General features: G+C 45.8%; 1 protein-coding gene across 1 annotated transcript in view; it reads left to right on the top strand.

Moving 5' to 3' along the window:
• Window positions 1-12,060, top strand: part of SORL1 (sortilin related receptor 1) — a 148,640-nt gene extending 136,580 nt beyond the window's left edge. Inside the window, exons 42-48 of the mRNA XM_021696254.1 lie at window positions 1,465-1,584; window positions 2,444-2,608; window positions 3,889-4,063; window positions 5,190-5,296; window positions 7,589-7,781; window positions 10,259-10,471; window positions 11,870-12,060. Of these exons, the coding sequence (XP_021551929.1) occupies window positions 1,465-1,584; window positions 2,444-2,608; window positions 3,889-4,063; window positions 5,190-5,296; window positions 7,589-7,781; window positions 10,259-10,471; window positions 11,870-11,937 (1,041 nt within the window). The 3' untranslated portion in view covers window positions 11,938-12,060. The remainder of the gene's footprint in view (window positions 1-1,464; window positions 1,585-2,443; window positions 2,609-3,888; window positions 4,064-5,189; window positions 5,297-7,588; window positions 7,782-10,258; window positions 10,472-11,869) is intronic.
• Window positions 12,061-18,706: the final 6,646 nt, after the last annotated feature.

Raw genomic sequence — 18,706 nt, 5'->3', positions numbered from 1 at the left:
GCACGTCCCTGATCCGTGCCCTCCGTTCCCACGACTTCTCCAGACTTTCTTCACAGCTTTCCTTCAAGTCCCCGTCTTTACCTGCCTGTGGGCTCTTCCATGCTGCCTGACAAAGAAAGCTTCTTTAGTCCTTATCCCCCCGTTTATAAACCCCACAGCTGTGAGCCCCCGCTCCAAGCCCATCAAAAACCCCCACCCTGCTTTAAACTCCCGGTTTTCCACATATATCACGGGGGGTTAAGAATGGCTGCATAGAACAAGAGCTGAAAGTGACAGCAGCTTTAACAGTTTCATTTCCCTCTTCATTAAAAGAAGGCGGAGTCCTTCAGCAGGCCTGGGTTTCTACAGCACCAGGTTTGATTGGGAACCCAGGCTGCCTGAGGCCTCCAACTTCAAGGTCAGCTCATGGTCCAAGAGGTCTGAAGCCACACCATCATCTGTGTTCCAGGCAGCAGGAGGGCGGGAGGAAGGGCTTCTCCCTCCATTTCCCCCAGCACGCACTGAGCTCCCACGTGACACCTCTTCTTACAGCTCATTGGCAGAACTCTGTCACGTGGTCTCTCCTAGCTTGCAGCTCATTGGCCAGAGCTTTGTCACGTGGTCTCTCCTAGCTTGCAGCTCATTGGCCAGAGCTTTGTCACGTGGCCTCTCCTAGCTTGCAGCTCATTGGCCAGAGCTTTGTCACGTGGCCTCTCCTAGCTTCCAGGGAGGTGGGAAGTATAGATTTTCTTCCAGGAGGCAATTCTTAGTAGGAAGCAGGATTCTAGTAAGGAGGGGAGGAAGAGTGGGTGTCTTCCGGGCAGCTCCCCATGCCTGCCCTGCTGCCGTCCCTCCTCAACCTCCCTCCACAAACGCACTGGCTTCCTCCCCATCTGTACTACCAGCCGTGTTTCTCAGCGTGCCATCTGCTCTCTGAGAACCCCGCTCTTCTCCCTGGCTCATCGTGCAGTCTTTTCCTACAGTATCTCATGCTCTGTATTTGCAACTTGTCATTTATAATCGTGTCTGTTTTTCTTCTCTGTGCCTCCTTCCTCAAAAATGAGCGCTTCGAGGGGCACCTGGATGGCTCAGTAGGTTAAGTGTCTGCCTTCAGCTCAGGTCATGATCTCAGGGTCCTGGGATAGAGTCCTGCATTGGCTCCCTGCTCAGCAGGGAGTCTGCTTCTCCCTCTCCCTCTGCCCCTCCCCCATGCACCCACGCACGCTCGCTCTCTCTCTTTCTGAAATAAATACAATCTTTTTTTGAAAAAAGAGTGCTTTGAGGACAGAGCGCACACCATGTTTATCTTGGTGGTGGTGGGTTCAGTGCCTGCCCCACTGTACCTTCTCTGTAAAATGCTGAAGGAAGACTTCTCTCTTTTGAGCTCTCCTGAAGCTGTTCACAGGGGCATCAGTTAGGGATTTCAAGAGAATGAGGCCACTGGCCACGGAGCTGATGTCCTTTTCCATCCTCTCTCTTTGCCAGGTTTATGGTATTTTCTATGCTACATCCTTCCTTGACCTGTATCGCAATCCGAAGAGCTTGACTACTTCCCTCCACAACAAAACAGTCATTGTCAGTAGGGATGAGCAGTATTTGTTTCTGGTAAGTTTCCCACACGGGGGAGTCCAGAGGAGTTTCTATTTTTTTAAGGATGGCTTAAATCCTGGGCTCCTAGCTCAGACCCTGGACCTGGGGAGCTGGAGGCATGACTCTAGGATCCATATGTGTACAAGAGGGTGCTTCCTCTTCTGTAAAAGCATCGGATTCCTGCTTGAAGAACAGACTGAATGCCCCAGTGACCAACTGTAGCTCTGTAGGGGATTGGGAACTTGGCAAATGGATAAACATACGCAGGAATGGATAAATGGTTTTTGTCGGATTCCACTTCCAAGACTAGGAACTTAGCCCACATGTTTATACGTGTGCCAAGATAGATGGAAAAAGGTGTGTGGTATACTGTTGCTTGTGATAGCAGAAGATTTGAAACCAGTGGCTATCAAGAGAAGACCGATTAAGAATACAGGGCAACCCTTCAAAAGAAATAGAACTGAGGTGGAAAAGTCTTCAAAAGAAATGGTACTGAGGTGGAAAACAATCTATGCTATTTTACTAAGTGAAAGAAGTGAAGAGCCTAAAAATGTGTAATATTTTCTCATTTGTATTAAAATATTAAGAAAAACAGGCTACGTGTACGCACACATATATGTATAAGTATGTATCTGTATGCTCACACACGTGTATTTGTGCTTACATAAGCACAGGACATTTCTGGAAAGAAGCATAGAAAACCGTTACTATTACTGGGAAAATGGATTAGAGAGCTGCGATAGGTGGGGAATTATTTCACATTTTGTATCTTTTTTTGTACTAATTGAATTTTAATTGTGTACACCTGTCACTATTTTGTTGGGAAAAAATGGCTTCGTGCCAACTCCATGCGTCCCCGTGGTGTTGGTTTCAGGTCCGGGTGGTGGTGCCCTACCAAGGGCCATCCTCCGACTACGTCGTGGTGAGGATGATCCCAGACAGCAGGCTCCCACCTCGTCACCTGCATTCGGTTCATACTGGCAAAACCTCAGCTGTCATCAAGTGGGAATCCCCGTATGATTCTCCTGACGAGGACCTGGTGAGAGGGCCGGGTATCCAGCCAGCCATTACTATTCTTGGCATGGTTGGGGACAGGGCAGGGGGTGCTGTCATGGGAAAGCTAGGCCTGGCGGTGGGAGCTCTGAGAGGTCTCGTCTCCATATCTGTGTGCCCAAAGATGGGGTCCTTATAAGTGCCTCTTCGGAGTTTTCCCTTCCCCCATTATTTCTCGCTGTTCTATTCGTTCTTTTCTGCCTTCTTACCTTCCCTTCCCTGAGCCTGTAAAGTGGGATGGTAGACAAAGACCTGCCCGCCAAGTGCAGCTCATTGCCTGTTTCTATAAATACAGTTGATTAGAACCAAGCTCTACCCAGTCATTTACATCTTATCTGTGATGGCTTTCACACTACAAATGGCAGAATTGAATAGCTGTGAGAGAGACCTTTGGCCTCCAAAACCTAAAAGTATTTTCTAGCTGAACCTTTACAAAAACATTTACTGGCTCTTGCTCTAAAAAAAGAGGCGAGGGGCGCCTGGGTGGCTCAGTCGGTTAAGTGTCCACCTCTTGATTTCAGCGCAGGTCGTGATCTCAGGGTCATGAGATCGAGCTCTGTGCTGGGCGTGGAGCCTGCTTGAGCTTCTCCCTCTGCGCTCTCCTCCCCCCTCTAAAAAAAAAAATTAAATTAAGAAATAAATAAATAAGAGGCAGTAACTCTGGAAAACTGCTCCCATTTTCCTTTGGCCCAGGCTGCTTTTCCCTCCATCCCCTGTGCCCTCTCCCTCATCCCAGGGGTGGGTGGTTTTACTTGGTTGCTCAGGCTCTCCTTGACTCTCCAATTCTTCCTGGTGATTGAGTTTCCTGTACTTACCACATGTCCCTGTATTTGCCCTGGCCTCCACATATGTAAAAAGCAACCCGGGAGACAGTAAGTAGAATTTGTTGTCCTTTCATTGTGTCCTCTGACACTACCTGGAACTATTACAGCTGGGGAGACACACTGAACACTGAATTTGAATTGCTCTTGCCTGTTCCAACCTGTCTGTGGACACCACAATAAATGTGACTTTCCCTAGGCTCATTTTTTTGGGTCAAATCGGTAATTCTGTGCACAGTTCTGGGAGTGAGTGCTTGTTCCAAGTCTGGACCTGGCCACCCCAAAGGCTTTTCAGAGAACAGAGTCAGGCTGCAGGGCTCAGAAGGTGGTTGCTATGGGTCACAGCCCCTGATACACTTAGGTTACATCGTTCGCCACTGAATTGCAAAGAGTGAAAAAGCACGGAGTTTCTGATTACCATTAAGGTCTCTTTTTCTTGTCCCAGTTATATGCAATTGCTGTCAAAGATCTAATAAGAAAGAGTGACAGAAGCTACAAAATAAAATCCCGCAACAGTACTGTGGAGTACACCCTTACCAAGTTGGAACCTGGAGGGAAATACCACATCGTTGTCCAACTGGGGAACATGAGCAAAGATTCCAGTATAAAAATCACCACAGGTAAACGGGAGAGAGATTAGGGTCCTTCCCACACAGCAAGGGGCCCGCAGGGCTGCTAGGACGCCTAGACATTAACAGCAGGAAGTACAAACACCCCCTTCAGTATCCACAGCGGGCCCGGAGGGGTGGGCTTCCAGTGCCTGGGCAGGGTGGTGGACTGGGGGTATGCTGTGTCTCTTTTCACTCTCCTGCCTAGCTGGTTTTGACACTTGTGGGGGAGAAGAGCAGGAATACCCAAAAGAGTTAGGAAATAAAATTGAGCATTTTCCTCGAAAGCCAAGGATGGGAACCTGGGCTGAAATCACATGGTTCCTCGAGGCAGGGTGATGTGTAGCCAAGGAGGGAGACCAGTAACTGCGCAGTAGGATTGAAGGGGCCTTGCTCCCAGCCCGCGGTTGGCTCGGCAGTCAGACTGTGGTTCGGAAAGCAGGTAGTGAGCTTGGGTACTTGGGCAGCAGCAGACAGTGTCAGAGTGTCTGGGACGGAGGCTCAGCCCCACCAGGCCGGCCGTGTGGGCGCCCCTAGGGAGAGCAGGAAAGCAGACCGGAACCAGAGCAGAAGTCCAGCAAGGCTAGGAAACCGTGGTCCATCCCATCCCTTCCCTTCCCTTTCTCCCCCACCCAATTTGGTTTTGGCCATCGGTGGCTCTGAGGACCACTAAATGAGGTACTGTCCAAATTTCTTGGCTAAAGGTATTATAACAACAAAAGAGATGCCAATTCGAGTGTCTACCATGTGCTAGGCTCTATGCTAAGCAACACGAGTGTTTTATTTCTTTCTTAACCTAGCCTTTCAAGTTAGCACATTTTTTCTTTTTTTTAATATTTTATTTATTTATTTTTAGAGACCAAGAGTGCGAGCGGGGTGGGGGGAGGGGCAGAGGGTGTTCGGGAGGGAGAGAGAGAATCCCAAGCAGGCTCCACGCTCAGCACAGAGCCTGACACAGAGCTCGATCTCACAACCCTGAGATCATGACCTGAGCCTAAACCAAGAGTTGGATGCTCAACCTACTGAGCCACCCAGGCGCCCCTCAAGTTAGCATTTATCTAATCTCTCTATGACAGACAAGAAAACCGTGATTCCAGTATATAGCCACTAACTATATTGTTTCATCTTTAATTTTCAGTTTCATTATCTGCACCTGATGCCTTAAAAATCATAACAGAAAATGACCACGTTCTTCTGTTTTGGAAAAGTCTAGCTTTGAAGGAAAAGCATTTTAATGAAAGCAGGGTGAGTTCCTCCCTTCTTCTCAATGACTTTGGGAATCTAATTGAAATGCAGTTTTAGAGATGAGCTCGTTAACAGCATGCTGGCATAGATAGGGGAAAAAGAATAGGGCAGGGGAGTGAACCTGAGAATTAAAGGACCATTTTCTGTGGGCTTGCTAATTAGTGAAATGGTTGTACTGCCCATTAAAGATGAGAATCTTTGCACTAAGCACTTTTCATTCCTGAACTTGTCTTTCCCTAAAGACGGGAATGGGCTGGAGCCCATGCTGTGCCTTCTGAAGCTAGATGGGGCTCAGCATCGATCGGAACCAGGGCCCCATCCTTCATAGCCGCAGTCTGAGAGCAGGGCTGTGGCCCCCGTGCCTGGAACAGTCTCAACCTGGCCTCGCAGTTTCTTTCCAGTGATGTTTGAGGGGGCAGGAAGTGCTTGAAGATAGTCTCTTGACATACGGAAAACACTATTTTGTTTTGTCATCGGCAGACCAAATTACTGTATTCACAGCAGAAGGCAGGAGGAGAAGAAGAGCGTCACCTGGGAACAGATCTGCCACCCAAAGGTGGACAGATTCTTGAGTGGACCTGGCTTGTCCCCAGGGTCAACAAAGCAGGAGCTATAGAGACCCCGTGAATCAGCTGTGGCTATTTTGGGGTTCGGTGGTGGCAAAGGGTGCTAGGTTTGTAAACAGTCACAGTGTAAGGCCAGAAACAGCTAGATTAAAACTTGAAAATTCTCGCAACTCTTCCAACTGTGACTTGTAAATGGTTAATATATACAGATATAAAGAAAGCTCTCAAAGCAGTTCAAAACAGAAATATTCTGATTTTGAAAAAGGTACAGGTAACAAAACAAAAACTACAGTAACCATAAGCAAAAGAAGGATCTACCTCACTAATAATCTGAACCACAAAGATAGGACACTTTCACATTAAACAGGCTAAGTTTTAGGGAAAGAGTATCACCAGTATGAGTTGTAGTTGGGGAGATTAGCACTCTGGAAATACGCATTGGAAATGCCTTCCATAAGGCACTTTGGTAATGTGTATCAGAAGCATGAAAAGCGTTCACACCCTTTGACCCAGCAATTCTTTCAGGATCTTATTCTAAGGAAACGATGTACATCACGAATTTATGTGCAAGGCTGTTCAGGGCAGTTTTATTTCTGATGGTAAGAAAGAAGAAACAACTTTAATGTCCAACAGAAGAAGACTAGTTAAATAAGTGGTTGATGTTTGTGTCATTTAAATGTTTTTCTTTATACCTTTATGTATTTGGCAAATGTTCTACAGCAACTGTTTATTAAATAGAGAATAACTAATGCCAGTTTATAATGGAGAATGCAGGGATGGGATTCGGGGCAGGAGGCGTTGGGAGGCCCAGTTTGGCAGCCGGCTGTCATCAGGGATCCCTCCGAGGTGGTGGAAGCCTGGCTTTCAGGTTGAGATGGCAGGTCAATACTTCACTCCCAGGAGAGGGGGGGTTTGCGCATAAGCAGGTGGCACGTCCTTCTCCCTGCCCCCCCCCCAAGCTTAGAGTTCAGAGACTAGACAGGTCAGTGGAATGGGGACCAAGAGACCGTGAGTATGCAGTGGGGCCCAGTATGTGGATAGAGATAAGAGAGGAGGTCTTTTTTTTTTTTTTTTTTTTGATGTTGATGGGGTGGAAGTTGGTAGCTTTGACACTGGAATACTTAGAGATTAGCAGAGAAGTCCAGTAGTCAGTTCTGATCCCAGCCCGATCTTGAAGGGCTTTCTATTCAAGGCCAGGTTGGTCTGGGGCCACCATCAGCCTCAAGGAGCTGGTGAGCGAGCTGTGGGCTGCAGATGGAGTTCCCACACACTGTTCTACGGAGAAATGTCCTGACTTTTCTTACCCCACTGCTGGAGTCCACTGTGACTTGGATTTATTATTAGTCAAATCCCATTACGGTGAACTATTGCTGACTTGTCCAGATTCTTTGTGGCATTTAATATTAATCTGGACTGTTGACCAGAACTTTGAATGTGTACTGGAATATTTGTTAAAATGGCTTTTATTAGGGCTACGCTTTTCACTTCCACTTTGCAGCTCATAAGTGGGCATGGTAGTTATTTGAGACATTTGGGATGGGAAAATTACCATTTTCTGAATCCAGTATCTCAGTGGTAATGTAAAAAGATCTAGTAAGGAAACCAAAGTGCTTTAGCATCTATAAAAGCCTGCAATAAGGAGCTCACATAAAGTTGGAACCAGTAATAGAAGCGGTCAGATTCCTTATTTAACATCCTGAACAATCTCTTGTGTCTTTGTTTTCAGGGCTATGAGATACACATGTTTGATAGTGCCATGAATATCTCCGCTTACCTTGGGAATACTACTGACAATTTCTTTAAAATTTCCAACCTGAAATTGGGTCATAATTACACTTTCACTGTGCAAGCAAGATGCCTTTTTGGCAGCCAGATTTGTGGAGAGCCTGCTGTCCTGCTATATGATGAGCTGGGGTCCGGTAAGTCACTCATGGGTCCAGTTTCCGTCTTCAGTTCTGGGGAAATTGATGAAGGATGTAGCATGGTTTGATGAATTTGTGTCTTTTTTTTTTTTTTTTTTAAGATTTTGTTTATTTGAGAGAGAGAAAGAGCACGCACGTGTGCAAGAGCAGGGGGAGGGGCAGAGGGAGAGGCAGAGAATCCCAAGCAGACTCTGCTGAGTGAGGAGCCTTACGCAGGACTTTAGATCATGACCAGAGCCGAAACCAGGAGTCAGATGCTTAACTGACTGAACCACCTGTGCACCCCAAGATTTGTCTTTCTAAAGTGTATTTAAAATATTCTCTCAAAAAAATAAAAAAATAAAATATTCTTTCAGTTTAAAAGAAAATCACTTACGCATCAATTTAATCAGGCACTGATTTAACAAATACCTCCTGAGCCAGGTGTGCTGTGAGGAGCTGGGGTTACAAAGTGACCACATTCTGAATGTAAAGCTCAAGAAAGGGAATGGGTTAAAAATAGGTTTTGTTTAGTGATTAACATAACAATAAAAAATTAAAAAAAATAGGTTTTGTTTCAAAAGGAGATTCTGCTCGGGAAAGACTAGGTTGAGTGTGAGTTTTAGTGTTTGTCTTTTGCAGGACTTTTCAGAGCCTCCAATATGCTAATGTAACCTGTGGTTCTTCCAAGTCAGTAAATAATCTCCTTCCCATAGAGTAACTGATTTTATAGCCTCCCCCATTCTTAGCTGTCGGTCCAGAGCAGAACCTGAATTTGGCCTGGCGTCTTGTCTTCTGAACACTGACAGATATCAGTGCTGGGTCATGCTGATGGTGGAGACGAACCTTTCCTTTACACAGAAATTCTGCTTGTATTGTGTAAAGTACCTTGGCCAGGATATCAACAGACGTTTTGCCACTTGCCTTTTTTCGTAGCATTTACTCCCAGCCAGGAATTCACCAACGCTCAAGCCAAAATCTTGCATTAGAGTTGTATGCTCCGACATGTCATGCTTCCTAGGCACCTCCCTAAAAGGAAAACCTTGCAAACCGCTTCCCTTTGGAGAATCATAGCATACTAGAGGTTCTGAGAAGGTCTTCCAGAAAACAGACAACAAAAGTCTTGTTAACCTAGCGTTTCCTAAATAGAGCCTCCTTTTTAAGTAAAACCAATTAGTGACTGTGAAATAGACTTTGGAAAAAAGTGTTGCTTTTATAAAACCGAGATTGTCAAGCAGAAAGAATCTCTCTGTGAGGCCTCGGTTAGTCTCTGCCTTGTCCCTTGATGTTTGGGTCCCCTCAGAAGTGGGGTGTCGGGGGGAGAGGGGTGTCTACTCATTCCTGTTTCCTGCACCACACTGGTTCCTCCTGACTGCTCCAGCTAAGAGCATCCCCTAATTTACCACTTCACAGCTGGGGTTAGGTTGGGACATACGACATAAGATCTTGCCCCAGCTTTTCCTGGTAGGTCAATAATGAGAGAAATTAAAGGCATGGATATTGAGTTGTTAGATTGGGCTTGCAAGAAATGGCTGTTCTCCGGCCCATCTCGATGAACATCTGGTTGGGATGAGTCCCTGGGTAGCTACTGAGCCTTCCCCATGAGGCACAGGCCTGGCCCATACCACTTGGCCCTATCCCAGGGAATGACCTCAAGCCTGATGAGGCTCCTTATGGGACCTGAAAAGTCCACTGTGCTTCTGTAGCTCAAACTGACTCCCAAGTTCCACTTCCTGCCCTCAGGCTCAGACTTTCCCCAGGATTTTTTAAGACCGGCCCAAACCCAACAGGGGGATAGCTTTGCCCTAGAGCCCTATTGGGGCAGATCTGCCAGCACATCATCATAGAGCTGGAATTTGTTTAAGACATGGGCAAGTGAGCATCATTGTTAGGTCATAGACACCTAACTGGCTTTGCAAAGAGCATTTTAAAAATGTGAAATGTGTATGGAAATGTTCTTTCTCTCTTTCATCTAAGTAAAAAAACAAACTCATAAAACTTCATGAGCTGTTAAGTCAGCGTTGCAGTAAAGGAATCTCATTTGTATCACTTAATGGAGCTTCAGGTAATTGCAGTTCAGAGTGACTTTGGTGCCAAGTAGGGGGAAATAATTGCAATCTCGTTAATTAGTGGTCTGATTTCACATCCTCTTATGTAAGGCAAGCAAGTGGTCTTAAGTAATAATGCTAATGAAATCAATGTTGATACCCCAACAAAGGTCTCCCTTCCAAGAGATTATCTAAATAAACAACAAGGCTGTGATTAGGAGGCTAATGTAATTACCGTATTTGCATGCACAAGGCCCGTGGGCTGTCAGCTCGTGGCAAGGCGTCGGGAAACAGGCGCCACGTGCAGGAACATGCCACACCAGGCAGGTGGCTTGGGTCACTGCCGACGAGTAGCGTTTTTGGTGGGGGCGGGGGGGTCCAAGTTGCTTGGTCCGTTTTCCCGCCCTGACGTCTGAGGCTTACTGTGTTGGCCTCTTGCCTTGGCAGGTGGGGACGCATCAGCGTTCCGGGCTGCCAGGTCTACTGATGTTGCTGCCGTGGTGGTGCCCATCCTGTTCCTGATACTGCTGAGCCTGGGGGTTGGGTTTGCGGTCCTGTACACCAAGCATCGGAGGCTGCAGAACAGCTTCACTGCTTTTGCCAATAGCCACTACAGCTCCCGGCTGGGCTCGGCCATCTTCTCCTCGGGGGACGACCTGGGTGAGTGGGGCAGGCTGCCCTGGTGCTTCCTCCCAGCGCGGACCCCTGCAAAGCCGGTTCCTTGCTTAGGAAATACCTATGTTAAGCTCATCTTTTGACACTCGAGGAGTGACTCGTTAACCAGTGATCTCACTGCTTTAGGTTAAACCAGTTGGAGCCCTTTGCTTTGAACTTGCTTCTATACGAAAATACTTGTAGTCTCTTCCGCGGTGTGGTCCCGGCCTGAGACCGGGAGTGGTCTTGTGCAAGAACTGGTAGGAGCTTGCCTTGTACAGGAAGGATAGGAAGGCCCTGGGCTTTGGATACTCCCAAAGTATCAGCAGATTTTCAAGAATTTCCAAGCCCTCTCATCCTTCATGGACCTGGAGGTCTGACATCTTGGAAGAGCCTAGTCAAGAGAAAAAAAGTCACGCTTTCCCAGATGACTTCTGTCCAAAGACGGCCTTTCCATCTGGCTGTCTGTCTTTCTGATAGCTAGTGAAACCTCCTCGGCCATTCTTCTTTCATGTATCCATAACGTGGTATGGAAAAAAGAAAGAAAGATCCCTTTTAAAATGTCTACGTGCTCAACTTAGTAACTGCTAATAGGGCTAGTAGACCACTTAATATAATAAATTAGGTGTGTTTGGGGGTCTTCCCCAAACGCAGATTGCTAAATGTCATTTTACATACCTATTTTTTCTGTAAACCAGTTATAATTTTTTTGGTTTGTAAAGTACTTGTGAATTCCCCGTTCATTGATTATTTGATATTAGCTTTGCTCCTTCTTCTTCTCAGTTTCCTGTCTTGCTTCGTACAAGTATTTGGTCTGCCTTGCATGAATGGGGTGCATTCTTTGCTTCTGTTACTGGGGGCAAAAGGAGTTTGACCCATGATGATACCACACAGTGATCACTGAATGTGGATCACAACTTATTTGCACAGGATTGTACCAGGGGCCACAAGGGGACATCCATTAGTCTGGGAAGCTGTCCTCAAAAAGCTTAAACCCCCCTAAGATCCCTACCCTCAGAGCAGTGTGGGTTCAGAGGAGAAAACAGACTATGAGGTTCCACTGTGTTAACATAGGGTGTGGATAATTCAAATTAGGGAAGCTAAATCACCCGTAGGTAATAAGATTCTCCTTCCTGCGAGATTTACTTTCTTCACTTGGTTAAGTTCAAGCTATCATTAAGATAAGCTTGACCACCCATTGATGGGGGAGAAGTGGACTCAAGAGTGTCAGTGGGGGAGCTGAGCTGGGTTTCAGCTTTGGCCACTGCGCCTGGTAGGCTGCGGTCCCAATTTTCCAGGCTGGGGCTCGCGATGGTGTCGGGGGTGGCTGGGGCGGAGCGGTGGGAGTTGGGGTTGGGCGCAGGTGCGCTGGAACTCACCAAGGACCGACTGTTTTGCCTTTAGGGGAGGATGATGAAGATGCTCCCATGATAACTGGATTTTCAGATGACGTCCCCATGGTGATAGCCTGAAAGCTGTCCTCACTAGAAACCAAATGGTGTAAATATTTTATTTGATAAAGATAGTTGATGGTTTATTTTAAAAGATGCACTTTGAGTTGCAATATGTTATTTTTATATGGGCCAAAAACAAAAACAAAACCAACAAAACAAGGAAAGCAAGGAATGAATAAACTTTGTAGTAATCAACTGTGAACTTCAAACCAGGTTGATTTCAGTAACCAAATTGCTTTGATTTCATATTAATGTAGTCTTACAGGGCTGTGCTTGCTGGGCATGCTTTTAAGTCTGTGAGATAATTTTGGTTCAACAAATTGGCCATTCTTTTTATTTTTCTAAGACACAGAAATGTACTTAATAAAAACTTCAAGAGAGGGTGATGGGTGGAATCCCTCCCACCCCCCCCCATTGAAAGTGTGCTCAAATTTTAAATTTTGTTTGGATTTAGTTTGTATGAAAGTGTTTGTGTGTATTATGGGGGAAGGTTCTTTTCTGTAATTTGTTAATTTATTGGGACTCTGTATAAGGCAGGGCTTTCGTGGTCATCCGACTCTGCACGTTATGAGGGGTCGCAGGGTTGAGGGGTGGGGAACAGAAGCAGTTTTGTTGCCATTCCGGAACAGTCCGTTTTTATTCACTCGTGTGTCACATAGTGGTATTTGGCAGGAGAGCACACTGAATCATTGCTCAGTTTCAGTTAAACAGCTGCAGCTCAGGAAGGCCCTGCAAGCCACAGCTTCTTCTCTTATGTTAATGGTTGGAATCTTACCGTCTACGCCTCTGCACAAGACGTAGCTCTCCTTGCTGCAAGATGGGAACACAGCTGCACTATACCCTGGTGTCGTGGTCACCACAACAAATGACTCTGCTTGTGGGAGAGTACTAGGTCTGTGCCACGGGAGATACACTGGCAGATAGAGTACCTAATTTGTCCTTTGCCAATCTTTTGTTTTCCTTACCACTGAAGAATCTTGAATGTAAAGGTTTTTTTTTTTAATTTGAGAGAGCAAGTGAGAGAGCACAAGCAGGGGGAGCGGCAGGCAGAGGGAGAAGCAGACTCCCTGCTGAGCAGGGAGCCCGATGCGGGACTCGATCCCAGGACCCTGGGATCATGACCTGAGCTGAAGGCAGACGCTTAACCGACTGAGCCACCCAGGCGTGAATGTAGAGTTTTCTATTTGTGTTGAGGTGGCCACTTACTGTCTTTAAAACTGTATACCTGATATATGCAGTCATTTTGAATTGGGTCAGTGCCTTCTCTTTTTTTTTTTTCCTTTCCTTCCACCTCCTTCCCCTGCACCCCTGCCCAGTTTAAAGAGTGCTGTTCACTCCGACAGAGATACAGGAGGTGGACGAATTTGAGACCATTCTATCCAATTTACAGTCGCGGCAACACTAGAGCTTATTCTCTCTATAAAACAAGCTGAGCTTTTATCCCTTACGCCTTTAAATGCCACCCCAGTATTCACATCATGGCCACTTGACCATCGTGGACCGATGCCCGCCCTTTAGACTTAGCGCCGTAGACGCCGACATCCAGCGCTGTTGTGACTCCCGTAGGAGCCTCACCGCAGAACCTCTCAGCTGAGAAGCAGGGAGCTCGGGGCATATTCCAAAGTCATGTTTCCGAATATGTGTCCTTTATATGCAAGCTTTGTAAAGACCCCATGTCCTCTGAGGTGCGCCGTATCACCTTCTCACAAGTATTTGCTTTCTTTTAACCAAAAGTATCATTCTTGGGTGAGAATATAGATTTGTTCTATCTAGTGATAGTCTGGAAAACAAAGAGCCAATTAAATTTTTTAGTTTTAAAAATTTTAATTTATATATATATATATACATATATATATTTTGAATGAGGAGTATTTTCAACTGTAGACATGTAGTATGTCGTGTGGGTAAGGCTCTGTTTTATTATAACAAGCGGTGGTCATAATGAGCCTCCTTCCAGCCTTTTTTTCCCTTCTTCCCCTCTCTTTCCTTTGTGACTTTTGTAAAGAATGGAATTTCTTTGGCTTTATCTTGTCTTGGGGTTTTGTTCAAAGCTCCAAGCGCTACCCTCCACCCCCACCCCTTTCGTAAAGTTCTTTAAGTAGCTGAAAGATTAACAGTCTGGTGGGAGGCAGAGTCATTTAATTGAACCACCAGAAAGTATATTTTCTCCTTTTCTTTTTCTGCCAACTTTTTGTTGGCATTCGTAAAAGCTGATCTGAAAGGCTCTGAGACGTTATTTTCCATTATTCCATAGGCAAGCCTTTCTACAGAGCTTGTGTCTCTAGTCGGCAACTGGAGACACTTCTGAGCATCCAGTTCTTGTTACCAGTGCCTCCCAAAGCTTAGTGCACAGTAAGTACTGTATAGACTGGCCATCGCCCCTCTCCTTGGAAAACGCCACTGTGCTGTTTGAGAAAAAGCAGCCTTTTAGGGCTAGAGTATTTTATATACACAGAAGAGCTAAGTTTCTGAAGACTAAGCTAGGTAGATGCAGCTACATGTAAATTGTATATTTTTATGAACTTTTCAAGCACGCACTCTTCCTTCCCTCTGCATAGCTTTGTGGGGTTTTGGTGTATGTGTGTGTCGTCTGCGAGAGTCCAGAGGTTGGAGTGACCTTAGGAGATGAGGACAGAAAGTATGTGCAGCCTTTGAAAGTGACCAGATAATTGTCTTCACTGTGACCAATCGGAGCCTCTGTTTGTGAAGAAGGGGCTTTTTTGTACCTCGTTGAAGATGCCACCTCAGAAGTTCACACTGTGCAGGGAAAAGGTTTTATTCTCTCCCAGCGCACATTAGAATGTCAGAAGCCCACATCCACGTGGACCACGGTGCACCACTAACAGACCACTAAAATTTTGCAGGCAGGGGGATTGTGTACAGATTTTCTCTGGAGGCTGATTTTGCCCCTTTATGTCTTGAACGCCCCTTGAGCCTTGTGAGACACGGGTCCAGGCGGATGAAATGACAGAAATCTGCAGAGGAGTCCAGGGAGGAGCCACAGCTATGCAGACATTTCCAGACATGTGAGAAGTTCCAGTAATTACTGGCTGCCCTGGCATACTGGGTACAAGGTTATGATGCTGGGTAACTGGTTGAAACTTTGGACTTTGGGAAGAGAGATTCCTGGGGTTCCACCTCTGCTTGTATCCCTCGGGACCTTTGGGTGGGACAGGTGTGGGACACACAGCTCTGTGTTCTCTCCTGCCCATCATCCTGGCCTACTAGATTAAGCTATGCTTCAGCCATTTAAGGAATGTACCCCTTCTCACACAGTGGCTGTTTTGGGGGGAACTGGGGAGAGCGATGGTGTGGCGAGGCTCTTAGAGATAATCGCCCACTTCCCCTTGGAGAATCCTGTCTTCAAATATCCACCCAATGGTCACTCCATCTTGTAAGATTATAGTCCCGCTACTTCCTTAAGGGCAGAAACCTCATCTTGTTAGGTTTGGTTGGTCACTTTCCTACTGATGGGGGGCATGGTGAATCCCCGAGAAGATTTTTCCTTCGACAGAGCTGGGAGACCCGTCAGAGAAGGGTTCTGGGAGATAAGTCAACTGAATACCATCTCCATATTGATTTTCAGAATTGACTCTTAAAACTTTGTGCAGAATCTTCACTTTGTTGGGATTGTATCTTAACATTCCTAGTCTGTTATTTTTATTAACTGGAGTGTGTGCTGCCTTTCAGGTACAATTTTTATGTAATAAGAGCCAGTGCATTAAGTTTATATAGACTACTTTCTATGCAAGACTGAGATATGGAATAGATAGCAAGAGAGATGGATAGTTGGGTACACGGACAATGAGCTCGTTCTCAGAATGGGAACCACCATCGAATGTGGGTTGAGGGAGGATAAGTTGTGTATATGTTTCTGCCCACTAATTTTGAGCAGCCATATTAGGAATTAAATCCTCAGAGCCAAGTAACCCAAGAATGGTATTCGTCTCATGTGTACTAATGCCAGTGAAAACAAGTATGAGTGCCCAAGTGGAGCATTATTCTCAGATGTCCTCCCGTGTCATTTCTCATTTAAAGACTCTTGTTATGAATTATTAGAAACTTTAGGCAAAATCAAAGTATTGGCAGCAAAATAAAGGCCTACTCTGCTCTTACTTAAAGTGGAACACTGTATACTTGTTTCTCTCCAAAGTGAAATTAGGCATTTATGATTTCAATTGCCTTGATACGTTTCCAAATCACCGATTTCTGCTGAAGATTTTACTATATTGTTGCACAATTTTACGATAATTTTTGTCTCAATGTCAACTTTTTTCACTGAATAAAAATGTAACTGGGTCAAGGAAACATCTCTCTGAAAATCCACTCTCTACATGTGTCTCGAGTTGTTCTTTGGAGTGCAATAAAGGTGGTTAATACAGTCTCCGAACACCATTCGATTTGCGTGTTTTAGAAGGATGTTTCTTTCATAGACGAGACAACACTAAGATCTGAACAATTCTGTTATTAACAAGATGGTCTCAGACGGTGGATCCTCGAAGCACATGATGCCTTTGTGTTGGCTGAGGAGTGGGCAGATGTCCAGGTGGCTGTTGTGAAGTAAACAGAATTATTCCACAGGAGCAGTGGCTCCCATAAAACTGTCACCACATCGGCTGAGGCACCGTTTGCTACGAAGGCAGAAGAAGGCACCGCAGTGTGGTGTGCCATGTGCCAGAGAGCCCGTGTGCCCAGGTTTCCCTGGGCAGTGGAGTCGACAAGAGCCCTGCATGCTCCTCGGATGGGTGACTGAATGGCGGGGGGGGACCCATCCGTCAGGACCGGAGCACGGGGAACGGGAGAGGAGGGGAGCCTGGTGTTTTGAATTCAGCAGACCTGCTCGTTTGCTGCTTTTGTTTCAATACTGAGCCAAAATAGAACTCTGAAGGACTCTCATCCCGTTTTGTAGGAGAGAAAAAAGAGGCTCGGAGAGGTTAAGTAACCAGCTTAGGGGAAACCAGAGTGTGAATGGCAAGACCAGCCCCCAGTCTAACCCCAGACACTGTCCCCCATCACTGTCCAGAGTCAGAACACAGTCCCAATACATCACACCCAGGGGAACCCCAAGGCATGCATTTACCTGGTCGTGGCCTAGCCCTTAGGTTTCCAGGCTTGGATAATTTGTCAGCACCTCAGTGAGTTCATTTCTTGTGGGTAAAGGCACTTTAACCAAGCTCGTGAGACTGATCTGCAATGAAATAATGCCCATTTATTAGCTCATCCTGGGAAACAGTCCTGTCGCTTAGAATGTGAGCATGGCCGGTGCCTTCTCCTCCCATAGGGGCATCTACCCAGGAAGCCAGACACAACTAGAAGGTTGCTTGGTGACATGGACTCAGAAGAAAGGAGATGGAAGGGGTCCAGGCGAGAAAGGTGGTTGCCCAATAAATATTGAGTGAACGAACAAATGGCGCTCCACTACAAGAATAATCTCCATATGCACTTAGTATTTGAAACCTTCAGGTTGTGACTCCCCGTATCCCTTTCTATTTAAGAAAGTCTTGCCAGTGGGGTCTTTTTTTTTTTTTTTAAGATTTTATTTATTTATTTGACAGAGTGAAAGACACAGCGAGAGAGGGAACACAAGCAGGGGGAGTGGGAGAGGGAGAAGCAGGCTTCCCGTAGAGCAGGGAGCCCGATGCGGGGCTCGATCCCAGGACCCCGAGATCATGACCTGAGCCGAAGGCAGATGCTTAACGACTGAGCCACCCAGGTGCCCCACCAATGGGGTCTTGATCCTTGAAGTCCCCTCGCTAAAGTTTCCCCTCGCCAGGGCTTGGACACTGTCCATATCTGTCACTGACTCCCCTTTCTTGGGGTTTTGTGGTTGAGCACACTCCTCCCCTCCCACTAAAACATCATATAGCTACTGTTTTAATAAAGTCAGACTGGGTTACAATAGCTTTCTGGCTTGAGAGCCATTGTGTCTGTAAGATTAATTTGCCTATTTGTTGGTTTTGAAGTTTAACTCTGGGAGGACATTGTTTCTGAGTCCTAGGGGACACCTCAGTGTAGCCCCCAATTCTGACTTCATTTATCAGCTGTATCTCGTTCCCCAGTTCACAGCAAATTAAAAATGGGAAGACTGCTAAAGGCAGGACAGCCTGATGATAAAGGAAAAACTAAGAATAGTTAGGCTATCACAGACCCTCTATAAAGGAACTCGCAACTTGAGGCCATTTACCCTAAGTCCTATAGACCCCATAGGGACAGTCCTACACATTTAGTAGCTCACTCGATTAGAATAATAGTAGCTCCCTTCTTTGGAGCCCCTGTGCTTTGCCAGTCACTGTGCTAACCTAGAAACATCTTTTGTTAATTTTAAAAGTGATCCTGTGATTTCGATTATTAATCTTTGTTTAGAAGAGGAGTTAAATGAGTCTTAAGAGAGGGGGAGAGGGAGAGTAACTTTGAGCTCTCACATGTAATCAATGGCAGCAGAATCAGGATTTGAACCTAGATTTATTCCATTCTTAAGTTTGTGTTCTTATTCACCATGCTGCTTTGCCCTTTTGGTTTCAGTATTAGAGGTCTAGAATAGTAATACTATCTGGTTAGGGAATTTAAGGGCACAGGTAACACGATTTTAAAGGATTTCCCCCAGAAAGATGACAGATGACATTTGGAGACATAAAGAGATCTACTTAAATTTCTTTGCAAAATCATTTACATGGAACACAATATTCCCCAAGATGCTAGATCACTGAAACCTTTTTAAAAAAAAAAAAAAATGGAAAATGTTTTTGTAAAGAATTCAGTACTTAGGAACACAGAGAATTCTTTTCCT

Source organism: Neomonachus schauinslandi, chromosome 11, assembly GCF_002201575.2.
Source record: "Neomonachus schauinslandi chromosome 11, ASM220157v2, whole genome shotgun sequence".
Classification (NCBI taxonomy): domain Eukaryota; kingdom Metazoa; phylum Chordata; class Mammalia; order Carnivora; family Phocidae; genus Neomonachus; species Neomonachus schauinslandi.
The sequence above is the reverse complement of the archived record's forward strand: the minus strand, read 5'-3'. Positions and strand labels throughout refer to the sequence as shown.